Source organism: Pocillopora damicornis, chromosome 1, assembly GCF_964200805.1.
Source record: "Pocillopora damicornis chromosome 1, jaPocDami1.2, whole genome shotgun sequence".
Classification (NCBI taxonomy): Eukaryota; Metazoa; Cnidaria; class Anthozoa; order Scleractinia; family Pocilloporidae; genus Pocillopora; species Pocillopora damicornis.
Window position 1 is genome coordinate 5031994 of NC_142670.1, and position 13007 is coordinate 5045000.

The following is a 13007-nucleotide window of genomic DNA, read 5'->3' on the forward strand; positions in this document are numbered from 1 at the left end:
AAGAAATTAAAAATGGCTACCTTCTCGCAGGTCCTAACCGCTTGTTCGACATGAATCTATTTCGATAATTCAGATAACCTTTTTACTAACGGGAGTTTGTGAGTCTGTTGTAAACCGAGTTAGGCACATCTACATAATCGACTCCTTCTTTCACTTGTTGAAATTCCTCTTCAATGCTTGACTCTCCGTTGTAGTGATACTTGAAAACAAGGCCCATGGAAATATTCCGCATTTCTATCGCTAAGCTTTTTTCCTATAAATTGTCTACTCTGAGTAATTGTTCCTTAATCGCTGTTGAATGAAGTTTGCGCAAGAGGTTATAATCTATTGGTTTATGCCATTTCCGGCTAATATAGCCCTTATTATATTGAATTTCTAATCATTCGATGTATTTTCCTTTCAAAAACGGTATTCCTTATCTTAGGGATGCGGAAAATAGAAGAATATTATAATAAAGTTGGGGTATAACGCGCGCCGTAATTGTGAAAAAAAAATTAAAAAATTAAAAAACGGGCAGACGCAACTGCTTCAAAAAAGATCCAATCATAAGGGTTTTTTCTGTTCATTTAAAATTAGTTGTTTATTTATTCAAACATTTGCGTATTCATCTATTTATTCATTAAGCAACAACTTTGAATGTCCGCTTTAGCTGCTACTACTATTAGTATTATTTGTTACGGTACAATTTAACCGACAGAAAGAACAATATTAAACAACTTGTAATATTCTTATCGAGGAGCGTCTCTTAAAGGAAGTACAGTATTTATCCTAAATAAACTGATTTAAGCCCATTAAAAACCATATCTTAGCTCAACCCACTGACAAAATCTCACAGTTGTCTCCAAAGTTCCTCGAAATTATATCAACAATCTTCACAGTAGTTTTCCCTGTAGTCTTACTTGAAGGGCAGCCATCAGCTGACTGAGCCATAAAAAATTTTAATTTTTAGATTGGTTTATTTCGATGAGTTTTGCCTGCAAATATACGATCGTCCAGAAAATAAACTTATAACTTACAATCCCGAAGAAGACTGGTGACATTTACAACTGCATGAGTGCTTAAACAATAATAAACAGAATGACCTTTACCTGCAGATCGTAACTCAGACCGATCACAACCGACTAATAGCTGTTAACTAAGTGATTGTACTAAGTAATTGACTATTATTTCCAGTTTGCTGGATCCAGTTACCTAAGTTGTGCGATATTTCGATTCAAATTCAGCACAAGACTGCAACTCAACTGTCCATACAATGTCTATCTCACTTGATTTGACCTGTGAGCTCTTCCTTATGGAGGTGTCCTTTATCGAAGATAGGAAAACGATGTTCATCTTTCTTTTGAATCGTTCTTTGATCTGCAGATAGATGAGCGACATGAAATATGGTTCTTCGTACTCAGGTATTTATTGAAACACTACAACTTGATGATATGCAGTTAGTGTATAAACAGTTTTCTTTTCTTACCTGAGTGTTTCGCAGGGAGTGTAGAGCGAAAATCAGGAAACCCTACAGAATAAACATTCCTTTTTACAATATTTAAATAAACTAGGCAAATATATTTTAAGATTTACATATGTATGAAGACAAATCTACGAAGAAAAGAAAACTGCGTAACCCATATTTAACAGCTTTTTGTTTTCATAATTCCAATAAATATTATGTTACAATTATAATGTTGTATCGCCTGGTTAAAAAATTTAATCGAGATTGAGTGATTTTTGAGAGAAACCATTCAACACTCACCTGAATAGAGTTGAGTATGGTGAAGATGTAGGCGAAAGCTTTATGCACAGGCAAAAGGAGACCAAATAGCCACGTGACACCCAGTAAGGGAATTATCACCAAGCATGCTTTGATGCCAAGTCTAGGAGTTAAAAACAACCCAAAAAAACACCATTCTTTTTTTTTCTTTTGACAAAAAATTGTAATTGTTAGATATCGGAATGCCTTCCTGATAAAGGAATGAGGAGGTTAGGCGAATATCGCCTCACAGGAGCACATAACAATCTTTTCCACTATTTAGTTTTAGTTTTATGATGTAAATCTTACCGTATTTGCTGAAAATGGTTGTCTTCTGCTATTGGCTGCACCAAATTGGTGATCTCTTTTATAACGCGTACGAGTATCAAGATGTTGAGCTGAAGAATACAATAGAAATAAATTGATTATTTAGAAATGGTTGTCAAAAAGCCAAGGCAGGAGAGGATCCTTGCCAAAGACGTCATTTGTTTGGTAAGGAGAGTGGAATGTAGAGTCATTTACAGGGAAAAGAACTCTCAGCCAGGGGACCTAGATTATGAGCTTGGATGCTCTGACAATGAGCTAAAGAAATCGCGAACCAAAGTGTCTAAACTAAATGAACCATTCAAAGTGAAGCCTCATGGTAAATTAGATAAATTCAATATCTTCTACTCTTCCTGCTCGTTTTATCTTTTTCAATGTTTTCATCATTTTTAATTTTTTCAAATGAGTAACTTTAGCGCGAAAAACTCATCTTGGTATATCAATGCGAAAAAGTGTTAGAAAATTAACATGGAGGGTGGAGAAGCTATTTTTTTTTTACACTATGTAGTAAAAGTTGGAGAATATTTGAAGCTATAATCTGGTGTTAGATCAAGGCAACAACTTCTACCTGATAAGTTTAAATATTTTCATCAGCTGTTTGCTGTTTAATGTAAGGATATCATAAGGAGAGGTTTCATGTTGATCACTCCTGGGAGTTAAAGGTTTAATCCGCTTTTTTAAAGAGCAGAGAAAAAAAGTCTTTTGGCAGAAATTAGTCCAAGTATACCAATCACAATCACCAACACGAATCATTAACTCACAATTTCAATGAAAACCACAAAGGCGACGAATATCCAAGTCAGGTTGTTAGTCGAGGAGAGCCAGCAACTAAACTCGAAGAAGTGAAAGACAAGAAAGAAAGCCAAATTTTTAGCGAATGAAATTATACTGATTTCAAACTATGCACAAAAAGACAAAAGGAAGAATGCAATAAAATGGAACAAAAGAAGAAGAGCAATAAGAAACTGTTGAATTTTTTTCCTTACTATTTATCACTCGTGTAGCTTTGTAACCCTTCTTTTCCAGCAGCGATGCCAAGTGAAATGGCCACCATGATCACTGGAAGACCTACCCATAAAGAAAGGAAGGAAATCGAAACACTTCAATGGATTACAACATCATATTTGGTGATCCGAAAGCATGCATGGTTATAGCTACAAGTGCATGCTGTAAAATAATAAACTCACCCCATGAGATGACGTGATACATGTGCATCTTGGTGTTGATGTTGTAAACTTTCACAACGAAGAAGTAGAGATAAATTGCCTCGATCAGCATCCAACAGAAAGCGGCCATGAAGAAATACTGCATCAGAGCTGCTATTGTAACACAGGCAGCCTGTGAAAAGAAAAAGTTTTCGTATTCTTATCGTGCTCCTTTCGACGATATTTACGGTGCAAAGAGTAAATTCATTCTATGGATAGAAAGAGAGGCCACTAACTTTGTTTTCTGTGGCGTCTATTCCGGCGATGAAGATGATCTGTCCAGCTCCAAGGGACATAGAAACACTCAGTCGAATTTGAGGGAGCGGTTGACGAACATCTCTGATGAAAAAAAAGTAAAAAAACAATGAATTAGACAAAGGCAACAACAACAATAACATCAACACACACTGAGTACATCAGAACAACAAAATTGAATCAAAAGATACAGCAAAATATGGCTAAAGATATCAACTAAATCTTGGCATCAAAGGAAAGAAGAAAAACAGTAAATAGCTCTAGAAAGGACAAAAAAAAGGAAAGCATTACGAGGAAAATAGCTTAACCGAAAACAATTCATAAAACGTGAAACCATGAGCTTTTCAATCGCTCTTGATGGGGCATGAAATCGACTTTGAATTTCTTAGTTATCTGGCTGGCTGGCATGCATGTTCTTATTGGCATGGAGATTTGCATTGAGATCTCTTTTCTCTCTAGCCTACTTGAGGGGAGTTAAGAATTTACGTCACTAATATTCAGGTACATTACTTACGTGAGGCAAGAATAAAGTATTAATGTTAAAAGTATCCCGACGATGGAGAGGCTCAGTCCCACGTAGGTGATAACTTTCAGAACTGTTTCGTCCTCCTCGGTGAGCTGTGTCAAAAAATAAAAAGAAATTTAAAATAAAACATTGAGGTATTTAATTGAGCCCATAAAATTATAGAGTAAGGCAAAAATTATTTGATTACCTTTGTGCTACCATCGTTGTCCATTAAGACGGCGAAATGCGTCAAATGATTGCAGCTGCAAACTGTTTCTTCTGAGTTGCTTTTTGATGTAACTACATGGCATCCTTCCTCTGAAAAGCCTTCTGACCTGAAAAAAAGTAGGTCGACAGAGCGCACAAAATTGTTCATCGTTTTGGAAGAGGCGATGTTTGACAATTTTGCGCCAAGTTTTTCCTTCATTGTAGTCTTAGCTGCGAGAACATTTCAGTCAGACTTCCTCTCTCTAAAAACGCCAACATGTTGGCCTCCAGGGAAAATCTTACTAAGAACGTTCATTCATACTCCTTCATACTTAAATCAATTTAAGAAGGAATAAATACTGAACAATAATATATTGCAGTTTTAATTTTTACCTTTCGCTGCGGCCACTCCAAAACATACAACGCTTCTCTGCTTTCAAGACCTGAAAATGGATTTTATCTTGTCAGAATGAATCATAATTACGCGTTACTACTAATTTTAATGTTACCTTAAGGTTTTTGAACTTAAGGATGACATTTTCTCCCAATTTTTTTGGCTTGGGGTCCATAGTTATGGCCATTATCCTGGAGTTGATATACCTATGAAGAAATTATATTTGAAAATGAACCAAAACCAAGGAATCAACAAGCATATACTCTCGCTAGATTCAAGCGAATTTTTATTGAAGGTGGAATAGTCTGAGACAGGCAGGGAGACTTCCAACCTTAGTTGGAACTTTTGACAGTTTCTTAGGTCAGTTTAGTTGAAGTTGGGTCTTACGTATTTCTGTGTTGTGTGTTTTTGGGGAAAGGGACATACAATAAAATGAAAATAACATCACCTTTTGTTGACTGTTTCATTCCTGATCGGTTGATCTGTCAGAAGTAGGTCATGCAGATCCTTGTACACAAAGGCCACCACCAATGATCCTTATATAAAAACCCCCAAGAATCAACAAAAAATAAGTTATCAAAAAAAATAAATAAATAAACCACAAAATTAAAATTTTTATCATGACATTAGAGGGAAGGCAAAAAATTCAAGAAAATAGACTATGTAAAATAATAAACCGCATTTTTTTGAGGATTTATTTCAATACAGGAAATTCGATTGCAGAAACCAAGGCAACTAAAAGTTGTAAAGTTAACACGCCGGTTAATACGAACCATTTTCCTCAAAATTTGAAGAAGCGATATCGATTCTCGCTTGCCATCGTCGTTCCTCAAAGTGGAAGTAACTCGCATTCTGGCGATAGGCTTTTTGAATGGCCAAAACTGTCAAACCGAGCGAGAAGAAAGGTTTCAAAATTTGAAGGATTTCTATTCTGTCTTATTGATTGTTTAAAGATACTTTTAATTTCCTTCACCGCAAAATTTTAAAGTATTAAACAAATTAAAAAAAACAACAACAACCAGACATCGATAACATTCAACAGTAACGTTTCAGGCTTACAAATGAGTTCTTACATTATCTAGGAAATTATGCCGCTCAGTCGGTCTGTCAGCAAGTCATTAAGTAACAAAGAAATAGACTTTAAACCTAAACAGGACTGAAGGCCGCAACCTCACCCATTTTTGGGTACACGATCCTTTTTGAAAGCCTCATTCCACTCAGGTGCTGCTTTCCATAATTAAGAGCAAATCTCTCGACGGCCTCTGCCACCTCAAAGATGGATTTTCTTAGAGTCTTAACCTCTTCCATGTTGGCCATGTCTTTTGCGACGTTCGCGATATTTATGGTGAAATTTTCAAACACACCTACAGCCTCCTGCAATGACGTAAAATATCTCCAGGTCATTAACTAGCCAGTCTCATAGATACAATTGATAATAAGAAGGCGGAAAGAGTCCAGCAGGAGGCCCTCGATGGTGTCCAGGGTATTTATTGTCAAAATAACTCTTTTGGGAGCCTGGATTATTTTTTCCCATTTTTCACCATTTTCACCTCATATGGCTTGAATGGTGGTTTACCCTGAAATATCAGATATTTACTTTTATGGTTTAAATAGATATGTCAAAGTTAAAAGCCTTCAAGTTATGAAAATTGGATACCTTTATGGAAATATTTCTGGTAATGTTTATTCCGGAAAATTTTGACACAGAATCACTTGCCTAGAATAAAAACAAAAAACAGAAAAAAACCAGTGTCACATTTATAAACAGAGAAGGTTCCGAAAAGCGACATGCATAGAAACGTAAATGACTATTTAGAACACAAACCAGCTCCTCGACTGTCCTTGGCGATGGCGATGGCGATGGCGATGGCGATGGCGATGGCGATGGCGATGGCGATGGCGATGGCGATGGCGATGGCGATGGCGATGGCGATGGCGATGCTGGAGATGGATGAGAAAGGAAAATCTTGGATTAGAACGAGATGTCAATTGAGCTGTTTCAATGTTTTACGGCTTTCCTCTTAGCACGTTTGTATATTTTTCCAACTATTGGAGAGCGAATGACAGGAAACGCAAACGGTATAAAGGTTCGAAAATTCAAGCTTGTCATATCGCTCAATTTACAAAACTTGGATAAAACAGATGTTTTATAATAAGTGAACGCTTGTGAGGATCACTTTGGTTTCCTTCCAATACAGGTTTTGCTAAATGTGTCATTACACCATATGTCGCCAATGTTACGAAGTACTCAACTTGAAGTGTGCTATGCCAACGGAAACTATTGGAATACATTACCTCGAACATCCCCGTTGTTATAATGAGGTAGGAAAAGACAAACGAGCTATGGCTTTTGTTAATTGATTAGGTAGCTGAGGAAATGGTTTACTACTCAGCTATTAGCTTGATCCCGATACTCACCGGTTTTAATTTCTGTGCATGTTTGTTGCACCTTACACCATGGCATCTTCGATTGCATTAAGCACCGGTGAAGTTTCGATTACATTGAGCACCAGCAAGTCTGTCGGGTCCCCCCTCCCTTATCATTTTGTACCTTTTATTTCTGAGAATGGGTTATTTATTGTGCTTGGGACATATTCCACGTCATTATAGTGACCCACTCCTCTTACCATATCGTTGTGTACAAGGTGGTCCAACGTAGTCTTGGTAAGAGCCCTGCCAAGAGCTTTGTCCAGGAGCTGAATCTGCTGAACAAATGTCACAAATGCAATACAGAGGAATTAATTATTCCAAAAAGAAAAGAAAAGATCAGATTTACACGCGATTGTACCTAACAAATGGGCAAACTCCCAGAATCTCGAAACAGAATTAATTTTACTGACAATTATTTTCCATTTACTGATTGAATAGAAGTGTGCTCTGATTGAACAGAGGTATACATCGTTCATCAATACTCGTTACAGATATTAAACTTAAGTTTGTTTGCCAAACCAGTAGCGTTGATGATGATTTTTTTTTGTTTTTTTGAAACGTACATGCGCTTTTGTTTCTTACAATTTCTCTTCTTAACAGGTGTCAGATTGTGACAGATACATTTAAAGAAATGCTTCAAAGTTTGTTGGCAAGCCATTTGAATCACCTTTTTCATTATACAAATAAAAATATTTCGGTGAAGCCTCTATTTAACTTGCATTACCTCAGTCTGTTTCAACTACCATTTACTCGTTCAAAAATTGTTCAGCTCATGGTGGATCTTGCCGTAATTACAGCCCTAAATCAGTAGGGTAGACACAGGCACCCATACTTCGATATGTTTTGTTCAAAAGAACATGCATTCATCCACTGACATCAATGAAAACGCCTTGTCACTTATGGCAAGGGAAAATTCCGTTGGCTAGATTATCCCAATCTCAACGCCCTCGACAAAAGTTGTTAAATATACAATCCCCATCGCTGTTTTTCCAGCTGCAGGGGATGTAAAAAAAAAGGAAAAATTTAGAGTCATCATTCTTTTTCGAAACATATGTCCCGGATTTTTTCATGGGCATTATGCTCAACCACTAATACGCGCTTAGAAGGTCGTTCATCGCTCACACGTACAAGTTAGATAAGCTGAGCATATTCTGTGAACAATATTTCCACTTTTAAGAAGCAAGTACAATTTTCCTGACATAAGTGGAAGACTGTAATGTTTCAGCACATAGTAGACTTTATGGTTGGAGTGTGATCTTACCTCCGGGAATCTCGCAAATATAGGCATTTTTATCATTCCAAGAGGTACCATTAAAGAGGCCTCTATTCCTGGATATTTCCGCACAATCGTCGTTACCATCTGGCTCAGAATCTCGCCATTTCGAAATGTTTAATTGTTCTCCACTCAGCCAAGTCCAAACCCCGCCTGTCTTCCATAAACCAATGTGCCACGCACCAGCATTCCTAGTACCACGCTTCTGAATCTCGTTACTGATAAACTGCCATTCTTCTTCAGTTTCGATGGAGACTAAGTCAAATCCCTGGTCGTTACAGACACGCCTACTGTTATTCCAATCTCTTCCGCTTTTCGAAAATATGTAAGAGGAGTTTTTGAAACAGGTTGCTTGGCACTCTACGAGAAAAACCAGTACTTCAAAACTGGTACTCAAGACCTTGGGCATACATTCTTCGATGTGTTATGTTTAAAAGAACATGCATTTACTAACTGACCTCAGTGAACACGCCTTGTAACTTGTGGCAAGGGAAAATTCCGTTGGCTAGATTATCCCAATCTCAACGCACTCGACAAAAGTTGTTAAATATACAATTTTGATCGCTGTTTTTCAGCTGCAGGCGATGCAAAAAAAAGGACAATTTTAGATTAATCATTTTTTTTTTCGAAACATATGTCCCGGATTTTTTTATGGGCATTATGTTCAACTACTAATACGCGCTTAAAAGTTCATTCGTCGTTGACAAGTACATGTACAAGCTAAATGAGCTGAGGATATTCTGTGAACAATATCTTCTTCTTAAGAAGCAAGAGCAATTTTCCTGACACAAGTATAAGACTGTAATATTTCAGCATGTAATATACTTTATGGTTGGAATGTGATCTTACCTCCGGGAATCTCGCAAATGTAGGCATTTTCATCATTTTGAGAGATAGCATTAAAGAGACCTCCACTCTTGGATATTTCGGCATAACCGCCGTTACCATCTGGCTCAGAATCTCGCCATTTCGAAATATTTAGTTTTTCTCCACTCTGCCAAGTCCAAACCTCGCTTATCTTCCATAAACCAATGTGCCACGCACTAGTATTCCAAGTACCAGGCTTTTGAATTTCATGTTTGATAAACTTCCATTCTTCTTCAGTTTCGATGTAGACTAAGTTACCTCCCTGGTTGTAACAGACATCCCTGTTCTGATACCAACCTCTTCCGCTTTTCGAAAATATGTAAGAGGAGTTTTTGAAACAGGTTGCTTGGCACTCTATGGGAAAAAAAAATAAAGGACAAAAAATAGACAAAAAAATGTATACTGTTGTAACAATAGTGATAATTCTGATGGTGGAGACAAGGGAATAAATAAATAAATAATTGTTTACTGATCATAACAATAGTAATAACGATATAGATGAAGAAGAGAAAGTATATTTTTATACCATTAACATTGATAAAAAAACAATGGGCATCAAAACTTTTTACCTCACCAGAGGAAAAATTAGAATTAGGCAAGGTTTTAAAAGTGGAAATTGGGGAAATCAGGGTAATAGCACCGTTAGTCTGACTCTTTTTTATTTTTGCTTTCCAACTAACGTTTTTTAATCGCAAGCCGATGTAATTCCAGGAGGAAGTCTATCACTAATCATTTTGATAATTCAGTCAAATCCTTTCTTTTTTTCCGGTTAATTTTTATGGTACATAAATATTATATTGGAATTACACTTTCTCACCTGTTCCTAGCAATTCCATCATCAAATGAAGGATGACTGTAGAAGAGAAAATGAGATTGTTATGTCGAAAATAACGTTTGAAACAACTAAAAAGTTTATTAGATTTCGAGGTAGACTAGTACTAATGCATTTTATTCGCTGCATGCACTTTAAAACCTACCTATGACTTTTCTTACCTTCCCTTAGGAGGTTAGGGATGCGTTTCATCAGATGTTTAAATGATTATAATTCAAGGACCACCTTCAATTTGTTATCTATGTCTTGCCTTTAATTTTGTTTAATTGAAACTTAAATCTAAAATGGAAATGAAAGGAAATTGCGGTAAAAAATGCCAAAACTTTAGACAGTTTTTAACTTCTCCTCGAAGTAACCGGGATGGGCGGTTATTCCTTTGGGAAACGACTTCACATACTTAGAGCAAGGCAAATACTTGTGCCTTATAGCTTTGTTTTTCCCAGAATCATCACCGAGAGGTCAAACGTATGGATTAGACATTTATTTGTAAGTTCAAAAAGTTCAAAATTGTCGCTTCTCGGAACAGATAACTACAATATAAATATTTGCAACTTATTCGATGCCGACATTTTGCGCGATATTATTCCAAGTCAAGAGAGTGCCGTTGGGAAACCATTCAAGTGCTCTATATAACCGTCAGAAAAGTTTAATGAGCTAAGAAATTTGTTGCTTAAAAAAGGGAAAAAACAACTACAACAACAATAATATCCGTTTGGTAGGTGCAGCCTTCTGTTGTTCCGCTCTCCGTCCGTATTTTTGCACTGTTATACAGTGGAATACCGTGAGCATGTTCCATTGCCCAAATAAATGGCTTAAATGGCGTAGTAGCGGAGAGATAAAAAAGTATATCTTTCGACAAATGACCCTATTATTATTTCAAAAAAAAAAGAAAAAAAAGTGATTTGAGTGGAGATGAAAATTGTAAATGAAGACAGTAAACGTAAAAATTTTGCTTTTTTTTTCTCTTTTTCTAACTGGGTTGGAATTCATTAATTTACCGTCTACTGGGTTTTGGCGTCCATTTAGAAAATAAAATTCAACAACTGAAACCGATAAAAAATTCGAGGATGCAAGGAATTTATTAAAGGGAATTAAAAGATGAACCCGTCACAAGCTGAACTGTTGCTGACGGCATTTATTATGATAAACACTTGTCCAAACTGGCCCTCTGTTTATCACAATTATTTTTTCGACTTAGCGTTTTTATAAAATGAGCACGAATGCAACTCCCATTTCTTTTCGTGCAAGATTGTTTAAGTGAAACGTCTGAATTAGTTTTAGTCGACGAACTCAATTCGTTTTTTTCGCGAAAAAGATCATATATAGCGTCTGTTTACTTCTCGGTTGACTTATGGTTACAGCAGCTTCATGAGGTAGGCGACTATGTTATCGTGTTCCTGAAACCTTATATAATATTTCTGAAAGGCTTTGCACTAAACGTCCATTAAGACACAACAATCGTGAATTATAACTACCATTTCAATTTTAAAACCGCAAAACTGTTTCAAAAATAAAAAATATCTAGATCTAACCAGACACTATTTACTTAACATTTCCATAACATAATCAGAAGATGTAGTAGGGCTTCGGTTGTACTTACTCAGAGCAGAGTGTAAAAACAGGGCTGTGAACATTTTACCGGATTGAAGCCCAATTCTTCAAGCTTACGATATAGAGAAGTTGCCCCCAGCAGATGCCAGCACGCTTATGCTATATAGTTCTTAACATGAAAACAACACCAACGCGACAGATTGTGTATTAAAACTCTTTTGAGGGCGGTAATATGACATATGATAATACTCGATCGCTTCTCACTGACATAAGCCACCACTATTTTTTCCCTTGATAAAAGGAACAATGAAGCTAAAGGCTTTTTCCACCAGGTGCAAAGGAATTGTTTGCTTCAGCAAAACAGGAAATTCGCTATAATTAGCTATATAGAAATAGCTATACTAGTTTTCATTTTCTTATAGAGCAGATAATAATAAGTTGATAAAATACGTTTTTAATAAAACTTGTTCATGAATCGTGTTTAAAGTTAGTGTTCTTTTGTAAATCAGTATTTTCCTACCGGAAGCTTTATCGAGTATTCGATCTGTTCAACTGCACGAATGGAAGAAATTACCATCTATCCATCAAATAAATGAAGCTGCTCGTTGAAACTGATAACGTTTACATCGTATTTTAATAACTTCACCAGCGGGACTGATTCTATAATACATGTATGGGGAATAAACCAGGGGAAGTAGAAGTCCTCTGGTGAATTCATATTAACGCTGCATGTATTGGAACGACATGCAGGGGAATCCAGCATTTCTCTGAGTCTGCGAGAAACACAATAACATCGATATTTGTTTAAATAGTAATTGGGAGAGTGGAATAGCAAATAATAAGGAGGAAGGCTCGAGCGCTCGAAGGAAGGCGCGCAAAGGACACTAATAAGTGAAAACTTTCCCTTTAAAGAGACGAAAAGTGTCCTTTATGGCTCCTCAATGTTATAGACCAGTCTAGAAGGGGGGGGGGGGTGGGGAAGGGTAGGATAAAATTTACTTTATCTTTCCATAGGGTTCTGTGTGATATTCTTATCCTTCCTCATTGGCAACTAACAATCACTTTGATATGATTCGAACTAGCTCTAGGCAAGCAAATGGATATTCCGCTCGTTGATAAACTGGGCACTGTAAGTCAATGTCGGGAAAGACAATAGCATTCTGCGCGATACAAGACCGCCGAACGTCTAAGGCAATTGCGGAGGATTCGTTCAGAAAAAGTAGAATCCCCCACCGGATTTTTAGGTTGGTATGTTGCAGAGTCCGGAAACGGAAGTTCAAGGCAATCCGTATGGTTTACATACTCCATGATCGCGTAATAAAAAAAGACGCCTTTAAGTGACCACATGCCAAATTACGTCAACACTCAAAATTTTTCGCAATGCCGACCGCCAATAGAAACACAGAAGTGTCCTGCGGTGTCT

At 36.8% G+C, this 13007-nt stretch overlaps 1 protein-coding gene across 1 annotated transcript; it reads right to left on the reverse strand.

The window, feature by feature from the left end:
• Positions 1-924: 924 nt before the first annotated feature.
• On the reverse strand, positions 925-10037 carry LOC149051491 (uncharacterized). Its single transcript, XM_089214343.1, has 21 exons — positions 10019-10037; positions 9184-9669; positions 8323-8694; positions 7259-7333; positions 6457-6572; positions 6289-6348; positions 5807-6005; positions 5405-5512; positions 5080-5167; positions 4747-4837; positions 4631-4680; positions 4239-4365; positions 4040-4143; positions 3507-3609; positions 3253-3403; positions 3052-3133; positions 2827-2893; positions 2051-2139; positions 1745-1865; positions 1466-1507; positions 925-1356 (listed from the first exon to the last, which is right to left on the reverse strand). Exons 1-21 carry the CDS (start codon positions 10035-10037, stop codon positions 1192-1194), a joined length of 2715 nt encoding a protein of 904 aa, XP_089070469.1. The 3' UTR covers positions 925-1191.
• Between the last annotated feature and the right edge of the window lie 2970 nt (positions 10038-13007).